Source organism: Mytilus edulis, chromosome 2, assembly GCF_963676685.1.
Source record: "Mytilus edulis chromosome 2, xbMytEdul2.2, whole genome shotgun sequence".
In the NCBI taxonomy this organism is placed as follows: domain Eukaryota; kingdom Metazoa; phylum Mollusca; class Bivalvia; order Mytilida; family Mytilidae; genus Mytilus; species Mytilus edulis.
In genome coordinates, this window is record NC_092345.1 from 77901737 (window position 1) to 77922871 (window position 21135).

A 21135-nucleotide genomic window follows, 5' to 3' on the forward strand; every position below is an offset into this window, starting at 1 on the left:
CCATGAAATCTAGGAAAATAAGCACTTAACAAATTATAAGGAATCTGTATTAGCTTAGAAAGGGCTATAAAGGTGGAAACCATATACTGGCCACACTCTTGGCTAATGTCCTTTTGGGAAAATATGTCTAAAAACAAGTATCTTAAGATGAGATGAGGATATCTGATATATAAGTGTTGTTATTATACCTTACATATATTTTAAACAATTCTATTGGGTGAAACGTTATCACGTGACATGGAATAATTCAGTTGTTTTTCATTCAATTGCAAGGAAGGACGAATAACCCTAAAAATTTGCACCAGCGGTGAATAACCCTATTTATTCACCGGTGAATAACCTTTTCAGTTTGTTGATTTGTACTTGAGTTACCTCCCATGAAAATGACGTCACAGACGTAAATAAACAAAATGGCAGCGTTCACGTTACACTGGAAGCCCACCGAGAGAAATGAAAATAAGGCAGTGGTCATGAAAAGAGTGCCAGCAGCCGTATCTCTTATAAACGGTCCTTTTCAGGGCCATCAATATTTTACAAAAAGATTCTACCTTTGTTGTACATTCGAGAAATTCTAGAACACAAAGCCGTTAAAGGTATTTTCAGCTTGTGTGTATGTGTTGACTGTTGTGTAAAGTCCAAAGAAGTGTTTGAAAGGCCTTTCCAATGTTAGTTCGGTATAATAAAACAATTGTGGCCCCTTAGAGTCGATGAATATCCAAAATTGTCAACCCTTAAAAGTTATTTCACTTCGGGCTGCGCCCTCAATGAAATAACCTTCTCGTGTTGACAATTTTGGATATTCACCTCTTCAACGGGCCATAATTGTATATTAGATCTGGATCTGGAATGATTAAAATGGAATTCATTTCTTGTATATCTTAGTCTTGTAGGTAATCAACTTATTCAAACAATGATAGATAGACACTTATACCATATATTCTTCCATAGGAATCAGTTATGAAAGGGTTATCAATAACTAAGCAATAAATCACCATGTTAAGAGTATACATCTTAATATTTAGAGGCACAGACAGATCAGACAGTACAAAACTATAATTAGACTAAGCACATATTACTTCAACCTTATTTTTAAAATCGGCTTTCTATAACGAATTAACCAACATTATATCTGTGATGGAATTAAATTTTTGAGATTACATGCAATAGGATTAAAATTAACCTGAATACATGAAAGATATAGGTTAAAATACAAATATAGTTTTTTGGGGCTAATTAATAGATCATATGATTGAGCAGAGGTTTTTTGGTCCAATGATGCATATGTTAGTAGGGAAAGACTTGGTTTTGATATTAATTTTGTGTTTAAAATATCAAGGATGTTTGCTTTTATTCTGAATATATTAGATCTCAATCACCTGTTCTTGATTAACATAATTTTCTTTTCCTAACAAGTTCCCATGAGAAGTATGACAATAACTTTAAGCTTAAATTTGATGTAAGATATATTTCTATAGTATATTGCAAAAATTCAGATGAAAAATGAAATGAGTTGTAAAGATTTTGCAACAAAATATGTCATTGAATCATATGATATCCTGTGGTTAATAGCTTAGTATGTATAGGCTACTTTGAAGGTGTGAAGTAATTTAAGAAAAAAAACCAGTAAAAATAAATTACTTGGAGACTATTGACTACACAAGATTCTTAATTCACTGGATAGTTAGTATTGAACATTCATCTATCAATTCATTCATGCTTTTGAATCATAAAAAAAAAGAATTGACAATTTTAAAATTGTAATTGGTCAATTTTAACTATTTAAGTACCAGTTGAATTGTTTATTCACATTTTACTTCAATCAATAAATACAGCAATTTAGAATTTTAATGCTAATTAAATTGGATTTTTAATTTTGACAATTATTTGATAATGTGGGGAAAACATTAACAACTTTGATTAGTGAATAACTCTAATTCAAATTGACATTATAATATAAACAGTATCTTGTTAACGAATAAAGGAAAATCGGTAGGTATTGAAAGGTATTTATCCAATGGATTGTTACGAACAATAAGTGTCCAAAGTGAAAGTCTGATTAAATTACATGGAAGTGTGTTGGTATCTACCTGGACTAATATAGTCGGTTCACCTGTAGTATTGCCTTTTGACACGTGGGATAAATCAATCAGTTTCAGCTACTTTATAAAGAGTATTAACTTTTATCTTATAAGCATGAACTTGATTTACTGCATTAAAACAGATCAAATGATTTAAATTTAACAAGTGACTGTGTGGAAAATTTAAATTTTAACATGCTATATTGAAACGTTTAATTACATAATTTGAGCTGTTAGCTGACAAACTGAGAAGTTTTGAATATCAAGGATTTAAAAGAAATATGGAGTATTCTTAGCTAATACAAGACTTGTTTTGATTTTGATGATAGACTATTGAGTTATAATTCTCTGACTTTTCACCATGACTGAACATTATGAGGATTCACCAAGATACGATACACTTTCTCCCGTTGCAGAAGCAAAGAACAAATACTTTTCAAATCTTACTTCAAACAAGGATGAAGGGATGTACAAACCAACAGTACTATATGTCCCAAATCGTACAGCTTTCCGTGGAAAATATCCAGTTATGTCTGTTCAGCAGAAGAAAAATGGACGATATGTTGTAGTGGAGCAAAAACCAATTCATACAGTGTGTGCTCCTGAAAACCCAGAACTTCAAAGGATCAGAGAGAAAGAGTTACAGTACATTGGTCCTGACGGGGAAATCAAATATAAATACTTAAAACCTGCATGGAAATTCTCTAAGAAGGGGAGTTACATCGAGAGGTCATTTAACCGTGAATTCCATGAGCCATATTTACCTCCCCTTAGTGATAAGAGAGGATATGGAGAGGTCAAGTCCAAAGTAGGAACTTTTGCAAACTTTGATCATGCTCCAGCTGGAGGAAATAGGAAAATTCCTACATTTAAGGTGAAATGGCATGCAGAGCCAAAAATTGATTCATTTGACAGGAAAAGCAAGAGCTATCCAAATTCTGATATAGGGAGTGCAAGGACCTCTCACTCCGACCCTTACAGTTTACAACTAAGTTCAAAGCCTCATTATGGTGCCAAAGGGGACAGTGTTTCATTCGGAAGTTATCATTATAACACCCCTTCAGTAGTGCATGAGATTCCATCAGCTCGTACTTTGGAGGCAGAAGCAAAGGTTGGTTCCCTAGACAATATAAACTATAAACCACGAGGTGGAAAAACTCATATTAAAATGCAGTTCCCAACAAACTGGAAAGCAGAAGCAAAGGTAGACTCCTTGGAAAAAATCTTCCATAATCCTGCTGGTGGGGAGGTTACCATTATAGATATGAAACCAAAATGGAAAGCTCTACCAAAAATACAGTCACATAATTACCATTACAAGCAACATAAAGGAGAATTCCAAGTTCCACATTTTGAAGCTGACTGGAAAAATAGTACTGGACCCAAGGTGCACACTTTGGAAAACATAGACTATACTCCTAGAACAAATAACAATAAAATCTATCAACAGAAACTTAAATGGAAGAGGGAATCAAAAATCAAACAAATCTGGAAAACAAAGTATCCCTATGATGACCCATATGACCCAACATACGATGAGGATAAGGTCATAGAGGAAAGAATAAGGCAAATGTTAGAAACAGATTCGCGACAAACATCAAGATTTTCAGAATATTAGATTGTTTGTTTTGAAACATTTCTTCAAAGATTGATCTCATTTTGTATGTTGTGGACTAAGATTACCTTAAGGTATTGCCATTATATGGTGTATATCTTACAGAAAGTAAGCCACTGTCGTTATTATTTTATATTAAAGTTTATTTACTTAATTGACTTCACTGATTAAGTTTCATTTTAAAGTTCAGTTCTCAAAAGCTAAATTGCCTACTAGAAAAATCCTGGTTAAGCAATTTATGTAGAATGGTATATTGACTTTGAAACAAATAGGTCACTGTGATCCTACAGTTCACACTTTATTGACCGGTAGGCTGTACTTGTTTTTTAAATACAAAAGATGAATTTGCTTACAGTCATGTTACTTACTGAGTATAGGGGTTTCCCAAACCTACATTAGGATTCACTTTCAATTTTATAACTATGTATTTAATGCAATTATTGGTAAATGTCAATATAAATCCCCAAAATATTATTATTATGACTAATATGTTCCATTCTATTTTATTGTCAAATTAAGTGTTGGGTCTGTAACAATTTTGGTATGAGTATAAGAAGATTTGGGGTATGACTACATATTGGTTTATTGATAACACAAAGATTGACTTGGTGATTTTCTGCAGACAGTTGAGACATATCTCTGTGTCAACAGTTTATTTATTTATACTATTTTGATACCATTATTCTTGTCAGATTATGAATAAAATATTTATGTTTATAATTTGTTTGCTAGGCTTATATATTTATAGTTCCACAGTTGTGCAGTGTTATTTATGGATTATGGCATTATTTTTGTCATCTTTGGAAACTATAAACTTGTTTGGCAAGATCTTTAAAAATTTCAACTCTGCATTTGAATTAAAACAAGGATTTGATCTCACTTGATTCCTGTTACCAAAATTGTCTAATACTCTATAAAGTCAGGGATGTAATTGCTAGACTAAAATGATGTGCAAACTCATCTACTGCGAAAAAAATTTGGACCATTTTATTTAGAAAAACGTTTTATGTTTTCAGTCATTGGAGGGTTAATAACAAAAAGTACCAATATGTCTGCATCAGATGTGCATTTTGACAATCAATGTGTCTTTACCCCTGCCCCTCGGTCCAGGTCTAATAACTTTGAAACTTTTGCTTAGTTTACATGTATTAGTTTTTATTAGATCAGTTTAAGTATAACCATTAATGTTAATTAGGGTATGTCAATGATATTTGGTATGCAAATGTATTGGCATTTGCAAGTCTCATTCATTTCCTTGGAGATTTATTTATTATTATATAACCCCATCCCCTCATCATGTTTCATTGACTTTGAATCTTTTTCATAGTTTACAAGGGGAACAACCTATATGTGTTAAGGTTTGTTTAAAGGGAACAACTTATGATACCTCAATGGTATTTGGTAGGCTGTTGTATAAGCAATGACATATCTTGTTTCCATGGAGATTGTTTAGCCATGTACCTTCAGTCATGGTTCATTGACTTTGAATAATTGCATAAGTTACATACAAAAGTATTGCTATTTTAAAGTCAACATTTGCATTATCAAGAGTTTTTGTCGAGCTTGGGACTTTTGTCGCAGAAAGCTTGAGATAGGGATAGTGATCCAGCAGCGGCTACGGCAGCGTTAGCTAACTTCCTAAAAGATTTATATTTTAGAAGGTTGATCTTGATCTCATTTTCATGGTTCAGTGGTTATAGTTACGTTTTTGTCGAGCCTGCAACTTTTGTTGCAGAAAGCTCGACATAGGGATAGTGATCCGGCGGCGGCTACGGCGGCAGCGGCGGTGTTAGCTCACTTCTTAAAAGCTTTATATTTCAGAAGGTGGAAGACCTGGATGCTTCATACTTTGTATATAGATGCTTCATGTTATGAAGTTTCCGTCAGTCACATGTCCAATGTCCTTGACCTCATTTGCATGGTTCAGTGACCACTTAAAAAAAAAGTTCAAATATTTTGTAATGTTGAATTCTCTCTTATTATAAGTAATAGGATAACTATATTTGGTATGTGCAGACCTTGCAAGGTCCTCATGTCTGTCAGACAGTTTTCACTTGACATCGACCTCATTTCATGGATCAGTGATCAAGGTTAAGTTTTGGTGGTCAAGTCCATATCTCAGATACTATAAGCAATAGGGCTAGTATATTCGGTGTATGGAAGGACTGTAAGGTGTACATGTCCAACTGGCAGGTGTCATCTGACCTTGACCTCATTTTCATGATTCAGTGGTTATAGTTAAATTTTTGTGTTTTGGTCTGTTTTTCTCATACTATATGCAATAGGTCTACTATATTTGTTGTATGGAATGATGGTAAGGTGTTCATGTCTAGCGGGCAGATGTCATCTGACCTTGACCTCATTTTCATGGTTCAGTGGTCGAAGTTAAGTTTTTGAGTTTTGGTCTTTTTATCTCATACTGTATGCCATAGGTCAACTATATTTGGTGTATGGAAATATTTTATGATCTTTATGTCAGTCGCCCAGGTTTTATTTGACGGTGACCTCATTTTCATGGTTCATTGCACAGAGTTAAGTTTTTGTGTTTTGGTCTATTTTTCTTAAACTATAAGTAATGGGTCAACTATATATGTTGTATAGAAGCATTGTTAGCTGTACATGTCTGCCTGGCATGGTTCATCTGACCTTGACCTCATTTTCAAGGTTCATTAGTCTTTGTTTAGTTATCTTGGTTAATGTTAAGTTTATGAGACAGTTGTAATAAAACTAAGCTTTACACTTAGGACTATCAACATAATATCAATGATTAGTAAAGAAGAAGAGACATTTCAGCGTATGCACTCTTGTTGTATTTTGGTCTGTTTTTCTTATACTGAATGCAATAGGTCTACTATATTTGGTGTATGAAATGATTGTAAGGTGTATACGTCTAGGGGCAGGTGTCATCTGACCTTGACATCATTTTCATGGTTCAGTGGTCAAAGTGAAGTTTTTGAGTTTTGTTCTTTTTTTCTAATACTGTATGCAATAAGTCAACTATATTTGGTGTATGGAAATATTTTATGATCTATATGTCAGTTTTGCTGGTTTTATTTGACCTTGATCTCATTTTTACGGTTCTTTTCTCAGTGTTAAGTTTTTATTTTTGGTCTGTTTTTCTTAAACTATAAGCAATAGTTCAACTATATTTGTTGTATGGAAGAATTGTTAGCTGTAAATACCCGCCTGGCATGGTTCATCTGACCTTGACCTCATTTTTATGGTTCATTGGTCAATGTTTAGTTTTCTTGGTTTATGTTGCAGTTGTAATAAACCTTTATATTTAGGACTATCAACATAATATCAATGATTAGTAAAGAAGGCGAGACATTTCAGCGTGTGCACTCTTGTTCAATCAACAACTGTCATCTATTTTAATGGGAGTTATGTCCCTTTGAAATTGAATCTATGTAGGATATTTATGAAAATGTTAATATTAATAGATCCAAGCATCTCAAGTTGTTGCTTTTAAAAACAGTTAAAATAATTGCCTTGGTAGGAGGATAATTAGAACACTATTTTTTCATCTCCCTTTTAGCTCCCCTGGCCCAAAAGGGCCAAGTAAGCTTTTCTCATCACTTGACGTCCGTCATCGTCCTCGTCCATGTCGTCTGTTAACTTTAACACAAATCTTCTCCTCTAAAACAACTGAGGCCACTTTAACCATACTTGGCCACAAGTATCTAGTTTTAAAAATGTGTCCCATGACCCTGCCCACCACCCAAGATGGCCGACATTGCTAAATGTAGAACATAGGGGTAAAATGCAGTTTTTGGCTGATATCTCTGAAACCAAAGCATTTAGAGCAAATGATTAGTCTGACATGGGGTTAAATTTGTTCATTAGGTCAAGATCAGACATTAGTTCAGACAAATCAAACAACCTGTTATTGGGTTGCTGACCCTGAATCAGTAATTTTAAGAAAATTTTGCAGTTTTTGGTTATTATCTTGAATATTATTATAGATAGAGATAAACTGTGAACAGCAATAGTGTTCAGCAAAGTAGAATCTACAAATAAATCAACTTGATTAAAATGTTCAGTTGACCCCTTAAGGAGTTATTGCCCTTTGTAGTCAATTTTAAACAATTTTTCGTAAATTTTTGTAATTTTTTACAAAAATCTTCTCCTCTGAAACTACTTAGAAAAATTGAACCAAACTTGTCTACAATCATAATCAGGGCATCTTGTTTAAAAAATGTGTCCGATGTCCCTGCTCTCGAACCAAGATGGCTGACATGGCTAAAAATAGTACATAGGGTAAAATGCAGTTTTTGCCTCATATCTCTGAAACCAAAGCATTATGATCAAATCTGATGGTGAAAAAAATGTTAATTAGGTCAAGATTTATCTGCCCTGAAATTCCATAGTTGTTTAATCATGTTTATTTAAATTATTAAATTAGCACACTCAAAAACCAGATAAATCCTGATTTTAAAGCTTTAAAAACTCTAAACTTGGCCTGTAACCAAAAAATATCAAAAGAGATTTGATACCAGTTCTTTTATTCTAATGTTTAATACTACAAAAGAATATAAGAAAGTGGAATTTTATCTCCTAGGTCAATATTGTTTTACTTTTACCAAATTTTAAAAGTAGTTTTCATGCAAATTAATCTATATTTATCTTTTTATTGTGTAACAAAAGAACATTCAGAGCTGCCAATTTTTTTTATTTTCCACACATGAACTCTGCTTTTGTTCCTTCGGAGTTTAAGAATTCAAAGATAGAAAGTACAACAGTTCCATTGAATAGAAAAGCATGATAATGTGAAAGCAGTCAAACAGTCTTTTATGGGTCATGACTTTAGGCCATTTATAGTTTAATATTTGGTACTCAATTACTCTTTGATTGTTGTACGATGTCTTGTGATTGTTTACATCCATATCAGTTAGTCTTTGGGTTATAGTAATCTCAATTTTTTGCATTCATACCGCAAAGTCCAAATTATATATTATCATGGCAGCTCAAGACACATCAGATAATGAAAAACAGGAAAGCCTGAAATTAATTAGTTTTTTTTATTTTGCCTCATTTATGACTATCTTTGGTTGTTTTCACTAGTACATGTTCGTAACAAATTGAATGGCAAAATTCTGTCTGATAACTTCTTTTTCATGAAAATGTTCAGTTTGTTTCCCCAATCGTGACCGACCCTGCAAAAATGGTTAGACTCACAAATGTTTTGTCAAAACTAAGCCAAATATTTATTTTATTCATTTCTGAATTTCAGGCTTGCTGGAACGACTAATATTGTTCCAACTTTTTGGAAAAAATAAAATTATTTCCCTACCTACCTACCAACACCTGGTTTGGCAGGGTCGAGAATGGGGAAACAAACAATATATTAATTTAGGCCTAACTGTTATATTATTTTCACTAAATTTTCAAAGTCCAAAGTATGTAATATTACCACAAATCAGAAGAGCTTGAAGTTGAACTGTAACTCATCATAGTGGACTCAAATACACAAATATCAGCTCAATATAAAAGTTGTTTGGTAAAAAGTCTGTATAACTGGTCGTTGCTGATTGACAGAATGACAGAGAGATGAATAAGGGTAAACTATATGGCGTCAACCACCTTGTGGCAGGGCCATACAATTGAAGTACAGAAAAAAAACTAAAAAACCTATTTATTTGCCAAAAGTAAGATAGAAAAACAAACTATATACTTGTATATTTTTTGTAAAATGAATATTAAATAGGAATTGATTTCTGCAGTTTCAATTTTTAAACTTTAAGGAGTTTTCTATTAATACTGTTTCAAAATATTGAAAGTACCAAAGTTTTATTGATATTTTTAGAAAATTGATCTTGGTCTACCTTTTATTATTTTTTTAAGCTATGAATTAGAAATAAGAATTATATATAACATGAAAAGTAAACAAATATTTGCTAGTTAAATTAACAAAGAGAGAAGTTAAATGTTGTTAAGGATTTATTGGAATTTTAATTTACTGGATGTGGGCCATTGTTTTTAAAGTTGTTTTTATTTGATATGGAACTCAGGTCATGTAATCAATATACCCAACAAAAGGAAGTCATAAGAAGTCAATTAAGATGCAAAACACTCAATGTAAAAATACCAAATGTTTTGATATAGATATTTGGTTATTTTCAGAAGTACTTTGATGGATTTTGTGTTGCTTAATCTTTAGCTTTATATAAATGTTGTGTTTTGTATACTGCTGTTTGTCTTTTGGGTTGTTTGTCGTTTTTAGCTCACTTGGACCAAAGGGCCAAGTGAGCTTTTCTCATTACTTTGCGTCCGTCGTCGTCGTCCGGCGTCGTCTGTTAACTTTTACAAGAATCATCTCCTCTGAAACTACTGCGCCAAATTAAACCAAACTTGGCCACAATCATTATTAGGGTATCTTGTTTAAAAAATGTGTGGCTTGACCCGGCCAACCAACCAAGATGGCCGCCATGGCTAAAAATAGAACATAGGGGTAAAATGCAGTTTTTTGCTTATAACTCAAAAACCAAAGCATTTAGAGCAAATTTGACATGAGTTAAATTGTTTATCAGATGAAGACCTATCTGCCCTGAAATTTTCAGATGAATTGGACAACCTGTTGTTTGGTTGCTGCCCCTGAATTGGTAATTTTAAGGAAATTTTTCTGTTTTTGGTTATTACCTTGAATATTATTATAGATAGAGATAAACTGTAAACTGCAATAATGTTCAGCCAGCTTGATTAAAATGTTCAGTTGACCCCTTAAGGAGTTATTGCCCTTTATAGTCAATTTTTAACCATTTTTCGTAAATTTTAGTAATCTTTTACAAAAATCTTCTCTGAAACTTCTGGGCAAAATTAATCCAAACTTGGCCACAATCATCTTTGGGGTATGGAGTTTAAAAAAGGTGTGGCTTGACCCGGCCAACCAACCATGATGGCCGCCATGGATAAAAATAGAACATAGGGGTAAAATGGTCAGTTGACCACTTTAGGAGTTATTGCCCTTTATAGTCAATTTTTAACCATTTTTCGTAAATCTTAGTAATCTATTACAAAAATCTTCTCCTCTGAAACTTCTGGGCAAAATTAATCCAAACTTTGCCACAATCATCTTTGGGGTATGGAGTTTAAAAAATGTGTGGCTTGACCCGGCCAACCAACCATGATGGCCGCCATGGCTAAAAATAGAACATAGGGGTAAAATGCAGTTTTTGGCTTATAACTAAAAAACCAAAGCATTTAGAGCAAATCTGACGTGGAGTAAAATTGATTATCAGGTCAAGATCTATCTGCCCTGAAATTTTCAGATGAATCCGACAACCTGTTTTTGGGTTGCTGCCCCTGAATTGGTAATTTTAAGGAAATTTTGCTGTTTTTGGTTATTACCTTGAATATTATTATAGATAGAGATGAACTGTTTTCTGCAATAATGTTCAGCATAGTAAGATTTACAAATAAGTCAACATGACCGAAATGGTCAGTTGACCCCTTTAGGAGTTATTGCCCTTTATAGTCAATTTTTAACAATTTTCATAAAATTTGTAAATCTTTACAGTAAAAATTTACAATTTTCCACTGAAACTTCTGGGCCAAGTTCAATATAAATAGAAATAATTGTTAGCAGCAAGGATGTTCAGTAAAGTAAGATTTACAAACACATCACCATCAGCAAAACACAATTTTGTCATGAACCCATCTGTGTCCTTTGTTTAATATTCACATAGACCAAGGTAAGCGACACAGGCTCTTTAGAACCTCTAGTTTGCTGTGATGTCAGTTTGTTTTTAACTCATTAGTTTGAATACCCCTTTGGTATCTTTTGGGTCTTTTTTGCTCTCTGAGAGAGTTGTCTGAATAAGAAAGAGCCTTTCATACAGTCTTCAATTCATTTATTCTTTAGTTCTCCAAGTAAAGCTTTGAATGGTGCTTTTCCATCTGAGTCCAAAGAACATCATCCTGACAGACTTTTTACTCTATAATAACTTTTCTTGCTGTCAAAAGGTTCTGTGCAATAACTTGTGAACAGTTCAACCAATTCTTTTCATATTATAATATGTTGTTACTTATGACAAAAGGGAAGTCACTTTCACTATTACAGTTCAGGAGTTATGGTTCTTGATAGATTTAAAATAGCATTTAAGTTGTTCCCTTATAATAATAATTGAACAGTTAAACAAGCCTGAAAACTCCTTTACAATTCAGAATACCAGGTTTGCTGTCATCATTTCTTGTAGGATATATTCCTGAAATTTAAAATCCTGCAAATTCTGAAATTATTGCTTGCATTTATCATCACAATTTTTGAATAAAATTGAAAATGGAAAGGGTAAATATGTCAGAGACAACAACCTAACGAAAGATCACACAACAACTGAAGGCCACAAATGGGTCTTCACTGCAGCGAGAAAATCCTGCACCTGCTGAATAATCCTTTTAATCCATTATATTGTTGGTGTGTTTTTCCCTGTCTGAGTGAAGGAGGATGTTCAATTTTACTATATACAATAACTGTTGTTGTTGTTTGTGTTTGTAAGGAAGTTTGTAAAATGAATAAATGCTGATGATTACTCAGGTCCTGTAAACAGGATTGTTTATAACAGTTGTATGGAGATACAATATAAGGATGGAATTTCCAACAAATATAATAAACATGTTGCTGACCCCCCACAAATGTACAGTTAAAAACTTTGATTAATGTTGTTTATAAGTCAGTAAATGATCATTATATACTTCCCAATGTCTCCTTAAGTAATGTTCTTCACATTAAACAGTCAATAAGTGATGACATTTTATACAATATAGACTTCTAGATTAATAGGGAGATGTGTCTGGTTCAGTAGCTCTGTGTATATTCTTTATACTGAATTAAATGTAAAGAGATATCAATATACAATCTTTACATACTTGTATGGTTTGTACTTGTTCAAGGAGAAGTTTTAGAGGATTCTAAAGATGAGTATAATAACATTGGTAGAGACAGAGAAAAGTATATATAATCACTGATTATTCCCCTTGATAGGAGAAAATATAGCATAATATGCCTCTTTCACCTATTTTGTACCTAAGATGTTCAATAGACTTTAAATATAAGCAGTTTTACAGCTTGGCCTTTTTGTTGCAAAATAAATATTTGAATTAAACTTTTTGCACTTCTGTTACCTACCTAAAAGGTTTTAAAATATGAAATTAAAATATTTACTTAAGAGTAGTCATCTTTGAAGCTAGGCTGTGATTCAGTATTAAATATTGCATACAAACATTAACAACACTTGTGAAACTTTTTCATATTACATCATAAGTTTAACTATTGATTATGAGCCACTAATTGGTTTTATTGGCCAATAAAAAGTTTGTACTGACATTTTATGGGTTTTACAAGGCCATATTTAAGTTCTCAAAGCCCTGTAACTCCCTTCCTTAAAAAATATTTAATTATAAGTTAAGTTATCATTTCTTGTTAGTTCTGCTATTCCCTCCTTCCCCTCTTGAAAAATTAAAAAACAAATTGACACTATTGAATCAATTAGACTAGATAAACACCTGGAATATGATCAATGATTATGTTTTAGTCTCCGTACTGTTATCACATGCATATGTAATGATCTGTATATCACTTTATAAATGTAAAATATATTAATTTTAATATTTTACTTAACTTGCAAATTATGTTTATTCTAGACCCTGTGAAAAAGCTATCTACCTTGCTGAAAGGAAATTAATATTTGATTTAGATGTTGATCACTTTTGCATATGTTGTATTCTATATAAATTGTATTTTAAATATGCAATTAAAGAATTTTTAAAATTTTCATATATTTGAAATGAAAGTAGTGAACAAAAAATCCATTTAAAAAGTGAGCACATTGATCCCTTTTAAAGTATGAATTCTGATTTCTGTTACTTATTTTAGATTGGAAAATATTTCTGTTCCTAATACAGGGATATTTAATTTTGTCATATGTATTGCTTCAGGAAAGATTTAAACAAATTTGAACAAATAGATTAAGGTTTCATGAAAAAGGATCTTTAAATCATCAGTTGAAATAGACCTCCATTTTTTATCTACTTATATTATTAGCTTGTATCGGTAGCTATTGTAGAGCGTATATAAATGAAATAGAAAATGTAATTGTTTAATGTGTTGATTAGCATTTAACTAGATTACCTGTACGTCACAGTTTAAATTGGCACCCAAGGAAGCATTTGATCATTGACGATATTCTTAACAACCACAAATTGAAAGGAAATTCAAATTCAATAGTACATATTATGTGTTAAAGGAATTTAAATTTAAACCAGTGACTCGGAAGAATTATCAATTGTTTAAATGTTTCTGGTCATTAATCAACTTGATACAAAAAGATAGAAATTGAAAGAGAACTTGTCATTATTCTAACGATATTGTTATATTGTGTGATACCATTTTTCTCTTTGGGATTGGATTTCTCCGTCATTTTGGCCCTGACAACAGAAAAACAGAACTTGAATTTTTTGTGAGATTGTTTCCTATTTTGACATTTTCCTTTAGACTTTTTGTTAAACAGATTGATGCAATTTTAAGCTTTATTGTGTTGAAGTATTTAGACACATTTCTGAAGAACTGGTGACTGTGGATATTGACCAGTGACTGGATAATTCTTGAACTAAGGTGAAGGTAGGAAGGTGAAAGTTTGAACTGAACGTTTTTCTTTTTGAATAAAAAAGAGTAAATGAATTAGAAAATATATAGGCCTTTTAGAAATATGGCCATGAAAGTTGACAACAGTCCATATTACCAAAAACTGCCATCCATTGACCTTGGTTTTGAAGGTCGATCAAAGGTCAATTCTTTGGATAATGTGCAGTACCGACCAGGTGGAGGGAATAAGCAAATTATTAACCAGAAACTAAAATGGAATTCTCAAGCCAAAGTAGGTTCCTTGGATGACCGTCATCTACAATTAAAACGACCTCAGAGTTACCATAGTGATGGAACAAAAGACATTAGTGCAATTAAATTTCCCAAAATATATCAAGATAGATTAAATTTTACAAATGCAAGAAATGGATGGGAACACTTACAACATAATGAAGAGGGAACATATGCCATGGTGAAAAATAAAAAGTATTATGCCAAACCAAAGGTTGGATCTTTTGACAATGTTCATCATAGTCCTGGTGGAGGAGACGTAAAAATTCTCAGTGATCGTCTAGAATGGCAGGCTGGTGCAAAAGTAGGTTCTTTAAATAATGTCACTCATGAACCTGGTGGGGGACAAGTTATTATTCCCACAGAGAGAATTCAGTGGAATGCACAATCAAAAGTTGGATCTTTGGATAATCGGCATTTTCAGCCTCCTGGTGGAAATGTTCAAATACACAACGAAAAACTTAAATGGAAACCAAATTCTAAAGTAGATGCTAAAAATGCAAGTTATAGTCCTAAAGGTGGTGATGTCAAAATTGTCAGCGAAAAGTTGAAGTGGGAAACACATGCAAAAGTTGGATCCTTAGAAAATGCTGGCTATAAACCGAAAACTAATGATATAAATATAGTAAATGAGCGATTAAACTGGGAGGTCTCACCACGCATAGGATCATTAGACAATGTTTACCATACGCCCGGAGGAGGTAATGTGACAGTAAGAGGTGAACGCCTTCAGTGGCAGGGAAATCCAAAAGTCGGCTCTATGGACAATGTCCATCATGTCCCTGGTGGTGGTGATAAACATATCATTAGTGAGACACCTCATTGGGATGCCAGACCAAAGATTGGATCATTGGAGATCGCAAAAACATACAAACCAGGTGGAGGAAATATTCAGATTGTTAACGAAACTCCCAGATGGCAAGCACATCCAAAAATAGATTCTCTAGGCAATGTAACACATCGTGCAGGAGGAGGAAACGTACAAATTGTGGACAATTCTCTAGAATGGAATACATCAGCAAAAGTGGGATCACTAGATAATGTGGCTCATCATGCAGGCGGAGGATCCTTAAAAATTCCAATGAAAATTTGGCCCTATCCCAAAGGCAGTATGGATGAACTTCCCTCGCCAGTAACAGGTGAACGTCATAGTTTAAACTGTAGACATTGTCGATCAAGACAACAAACACAATGGTCTAGGTGGTCAATGAAATCATTGGGTAGTGGTCAAACTTTAGGGAAGTCTCAAAGTTCAATACGACCAACCTCTATTCCATAAGATCGTAAGTCAGAGCTTGCGAATTATGACTAACAGGCATGGTTGTTATATTTTGGCTTTCTAAGGTTGAGGCTAACTTCTGAGAGGGAGAAAGATAAGGTGTTAATTTACATAGTTTCCTTTCCGGTTAATGGCATTAATGCTTTCATTTAAGCAACCAAACTAGAGAGGTGATGAAAGATAAATTTTGAAAATATGACTAAGATTAGAAATTTTGTAAATACGACTAAGATTAGAAATTTTGTAAATATGAATGAGATTAGAAATTTTGTAAATACGACTAAGATTAGAAATTTTGTAAATACCATTAAGATTAGAAATTTTATAAATACGACTAAGGTTAGAAATTTAGTAAATAGGACTTCAGATTCGATTAGTTTGTGAATATGACACAGATTTAATACCACCAAGATTCTTATTTTTTGTAAATTTGATTTAAGATACTAATTGTGTTAATACAACTGAAATTCTTCTTCCAACCTAAGCCAAAGCTCATCACGTTTAATAAGTCTTTTATGACCCCATTTGTATGAACATTGCTCTAACTAGTTATACATCCACAACAATTGAAAGTTCTACCAATTTGGTTCCTTGACGATTCTGTTCAGAATTAAGAGTTCCTTTTAAAAAGGAACCAAATAAGTATTGCTCAATCTATAGGACCACAAATAGAATTTATCTGTTTTTTTCTCCCTCTCATTAGCAATTAATGAAATTTAAGTTATATTCATAATATCTAATATATTTGAGTGATACTGGAATTTTTTTAACACTGATAATCTTATTTATTTTTAAAAGGACCTAGACATCTGTTGGTTAGGTATCATTGCCATCATACCATATCTCAGTATTTTATATATTTAATTCAAGTTTATAAGTATATGTCAAACAATTCATGGACTTAAAGATTTTGTTAAAGATTTTGTAAGTATTATGATATCTATCAGAGCTCAGGATAGTACTGACTAAACTTATTACCCCTCTAACAAAACTAGCATTTCATTATATAGCTTGCATCATAATTTGGCATAATTTGACAAAAAGGTAATTATAAACAAAAAAATCACTGAAATCAGATTATAAGATGATGATTTGTTTGTTGCTCCATTTATCACATACCTAAGGTTCAAATCATTAGTATTTTCTATCTTTTTCCTTTAAAAGCCAGGTCAAAGAACTCACCAAGAGGCATGTATTTCAATTTTTTATATATACTTTTTGATAGCTCAGAGTCACTGCCAGAAAATAATATTAGAGAGAGATCACCAAAAGAACATCTTGTTTTAGTCCTTTGGTCACAAATGGATATTTAGTCTCATTTTTAATCATACCATAACTTGGATTACTCCTTATAATTATATCATGTCTTGATGATTTATCAATGCTAACCAAACTAGAATGAGTTGATTTAACAAACCATTTTCTTTTGTCTATCTTGGTTTTTTTATGCCCCACCTAGGGGCATTATGTCCCGCTTAAGGCTAAAGTTTTTGGTCAAGGTGGTTTTTGATGAAGTTGAAACTTTTAAGTACACATGTTCCCTATAATATGATCACTTTTTTTAATGCCAAATTAGAGTTCTTACCTCAATATCACAGTCCACTGAGCATAGAAAATGATCGTGCAAGTGGGGCATCCTTTACTTTGGACAAATTCTTGATTATGCATAATTTCCTAATATATAATTATAAAGAACACAAAACAATTTAACCTCAAAGGTTGGCAAGGGTCTAATACAGATTAAAAACAACTTGGCCTTATAGAAAATAAATGAAAATTGTCATAATTAGATGAAATTAACTTCTAATGCCTTAACATCACATGGTGTTAATCATGAAGCAATAATAGAACTTCATCTTGATTTTCCACATACATTTTTTCTCGTGGTGTTTCAGTAAATAAAACAACAGTAATGTCAGTTACAAGATACCCACAAAGAAGGTTACATTTGCTTTTATTTATTCCTAGCAAGTATTTATCCACTTGTACAATTTTGCTATTTTTAAAGGTTTTATCAGTACCTTACAGTTGTTTTTATCCCTGTCCTTGATCATTTGTGGATAAGTTGTCTCGTTGACAATGATACCTTTTCGTATGGTCATTTTGTAATATTTAAGAGTCAATTATATGGCTAAACTTTAGAGTCATTCTTTTTTTTTTTTTTATCTCTGTGAAATATATTATTATATTTAAGTAAATTGATGACTGACACTACTTTACAAGTTTATAATATGTATGAGTTGTTCTTTTGGTGTGATGTTTTCTCTGAAAATTTAATTTTCACCATTTTTCAACTTTTTAATTCATTTTTTTTGTCACTTATAATTTAATACCACATTTTAAATTCACATGTTCAATAAGGTAAAACTAGATTTTGTTAATTCCTTTAATCCTATATTTATCTAAAGACAAACTACTAAATTTTATTTTAAGCCATCTTTGTGGCTAATATTACTAATTGCACTATAGAAAGTTGCCTATCATGCTAGCTTTTCTTGGTGTATGTCATGTTTTTACCATCTCAAGATTATATTACTTTCTTTAACCTTTCTTAAGCATCAATAATAAGAAGGTATAGATGAAAAAAGTGTAAAAAGGCTCAAATACTCAAGTAGTCAACTTTGAAGGTTTCCTTAAAAGGCAATTTTAATGCTAGACTCAATATATATGGTCATATAAATCTGTCTATCTGAAATATAGTTCACAATAACTTTACATTCACATATGAGTTTGGCAATCATATTATTTTAGCACTTACAAACATTAAGAGTGAAACATTTAAAACGTCCAAGTTTTTTACATAGATTTATGTAGCTCCTTATTGAGGGGGATCCAAACTAGGGAATGTTAGCTATAGGAGTGGGACGTTTAACCTTCTATGCATTCGCCATTTATTTAGCTCCTTAAGGGGGATAGGGGGTCTGAGACTTCTCCATAACTCCAAGTCTAGATCTCTCTGTAGTTGTGAATAAAAAAAAAATGATAATAATTTCCTAATACAAAGGTACAGCTGTTATAAATAGCGTAAAAGTATGTTAGGGATCTTTGAAACTTAAATTGGAGATGTATAACTCTTTAGTATACACCACTGATTATGACATTTGGTTGTTCATTGTTAACATTTTGTTATTTGGTGAGTTTTAGATCTTATAAATGGAAAGTCACTCCTATATTCATGCAGGAATATTCATTTCAATGTAATATTGGTGCAAAGTAGGTGAGACATATCTCATATCTCTTATGTTGACAGATTATAGTTAAAGAGAGCATTTAAATTCATTCAAATGTGTGTATTGCATGCTTTTAACCAAAATAAATTCTATAATGTAAATCCTCTAAGTATACAAACACTATTCTGGTAATAAGTTTTATATCAATGCATAGTTACCTTATTTATTTATACTAATAATATTTATATTACTTTAAAAAGATATAAATTCTTTAAATTATTTGGGTGTAAATAATATATATAGGCACTTCAAGGGAAAGATAATCTTTAGACACAACATCTTAAACAAAATGAAGGCAGTAGTTTTGAAATAATTTTAGTAACTACAAACATGAATTAGAAATTTAAAATAATTTTTATTAAAACATAATAAGGTTTAAATTATTATTTTTGAAGTTTGACTTCTCATATTTGACATGTGTTTTACTTGATCCATGACAAGGATATTCAGTTCAATGTAATTTATAGATCATGTTCTTTTATTGTAATTGGTCCCTTTAAACATTTTAAAAGGATATTACAAATACAATAAAGAAATCTATTTTTTCTGATCGATTTAATCATTATATTTAACAGCCATGTCACTCAAATCAGCATAATAACCTTCAAGAATTTAAATAAGAAAATCATTTTCTTGTCTATATACAAGTATTTTCTTCCAAAAGATTTCTATATTACTATGTTATCAGCTATATAAGAATATGCATTTTAATGCATTATGACAAATAAAGGTCTAATAGTTTCTTTGTACCTGGAGCTTTGATTGGCATAATGTTGTAAACGACATAACCCAAATAACAGTTTTCGTCTGACAATAAATTATTTAGAAATATTAATGAAGGTTCTCTTAAATCACAAGTTCTCTTTAGATAAAACCTCAATCACACTGTAGGATGTATAATGTTTTGACTGATGAAACAAAATATCTGTTTTGAAGAAGAAAATAAACAATAAACATCATATTAACCAATTGAAACAAATAATTTGAAAGCCTGTTAAGGGTAGATAATTGCATAACTTCCCTGGGAAAATCACAAATGCATGGTCCTTTTAAAATCATGATTGCAAGCATTACATAATCAGGGCTGATAAACCTTCTCCACTGCCTAAACCATAGAATATTATACATAATGCAATTGACATACAGAAAACTTCTCAAAGAACTTGTTAGAAAAATTCTCAAAAGGTGACAACTGCTACCAAACTTTTGGGGAAAATCATTTGTGATCCATTTAAACAATTTTGGTTTGTTTAATAAGTGTCACCATCATTATGGAAAGCATGGAACTTGATCAAAAACATCTATTTGGGGAAAAGTTCCCATATTAATTCCCTTTGATTATTACCTTTGCTAACCAAGACTGAATATACTTGGTCACATTTTTTTCTTTTAAAGAAATCAGAAAAAAAAAGAAAAAAAAAATCTGACAATTCTATAGGTACAAAACTTTTGAAAAAAATAGTGAGTTGACATTTTGTCTTTGTGTTGTCGTGAGAACATAATATCTGTTTAAAATATTTAAACTTTGAACACTGCTTGACTTTTTCCAATGACATTTTGGATGGTCGACTGATAATATATACTGGTAACTAAACTTTGTACTAATTATAATTTGACTTTTACTAACAGGAAGGAGTCGGAACCCGAGCAGGTCGTCCGGGGTAGTTAGAAGTAAGTTTCTTTGTTTGTTGCTATGGAATCATAGGTTTATAAGAATTTCACAGATTTATGCCTGATGCACATGTAGATATTGTATCCCCTGTTTTAATACACATGGAATGGAATATATCCTTTCACATTGGCAATTTTGGGTGACGTTTTTCTTATTTTCCTTCATCTTTCATTCTTTTGGTTGACACATATTATCACTTTGTTTTTCTCCTCCTCCTTTCACACAGGGTAAACACTTGTCTGAATGACAAATGAAAATGGTGAGAAAAAAAAATCATCTGATGATATGGACAATGATACTTTTTCTTGGTTACTAGTTTCTATTTACATATGAATGCAAAACAGAACTGCTTTATCATAGAATTAAGCAATTTCCAACAATTTTTGCTTGT

General features: G+C 31.9%; 2 protein-coding genes across 15 annotated transcripts in view; both read left to right on the forward strand.

The window, feature by feature from the left end:
- LOC139513040 (microtubule-associated protein 2-like) overlaps window positions 1–21135 on the forward strand; it is a 117373-nt gene that overhangs the window by 91023 nt on the left and 5215 nt on the right. For 2 of the 14 annotated variants that reach the window (XM_071301132.1, XM_071301141.1), the window contains one exon: window positions 20702–20743. The exons of the other annotated variants lie outside the window; for them this stretch is intronic. In XM_071301132.1, the coding sequence (XP_071157233.1) occupies window positions 20702–20737 (36 nt within the window). In that variant the 3' untranslated portion in view covers window positions 20738–20743. The remainder of the gene's footprint in view (window positions 1–20701; window positions 20744–21135) is intronic. 14 annotated transcript variants of the gene reach the window in all.
- LOC139513041 (uncharacterized) lies at window positions 1815–4413 on the forward strand. The gene has a single exon (XM_071301144.1). It carries the CDS (start codon window positions 2440–2442, stop codon window positions 3694–3696), a length of 1257 nt encoding a protein of 418 aa, XP_071157245.1. The 5' UTR covers window positions 1815–2439; the 3' UTR covers window positions 3697–4413.

Excerpts from the sequence above, each read along its gene's own strand:
- LOC139513041 (XM_071301144.1), top strand. The coding sequence starts at position 2,440 with ATGACTGAACATTATGAGGATTCACCAAGATACGATACACTTTCTCCC.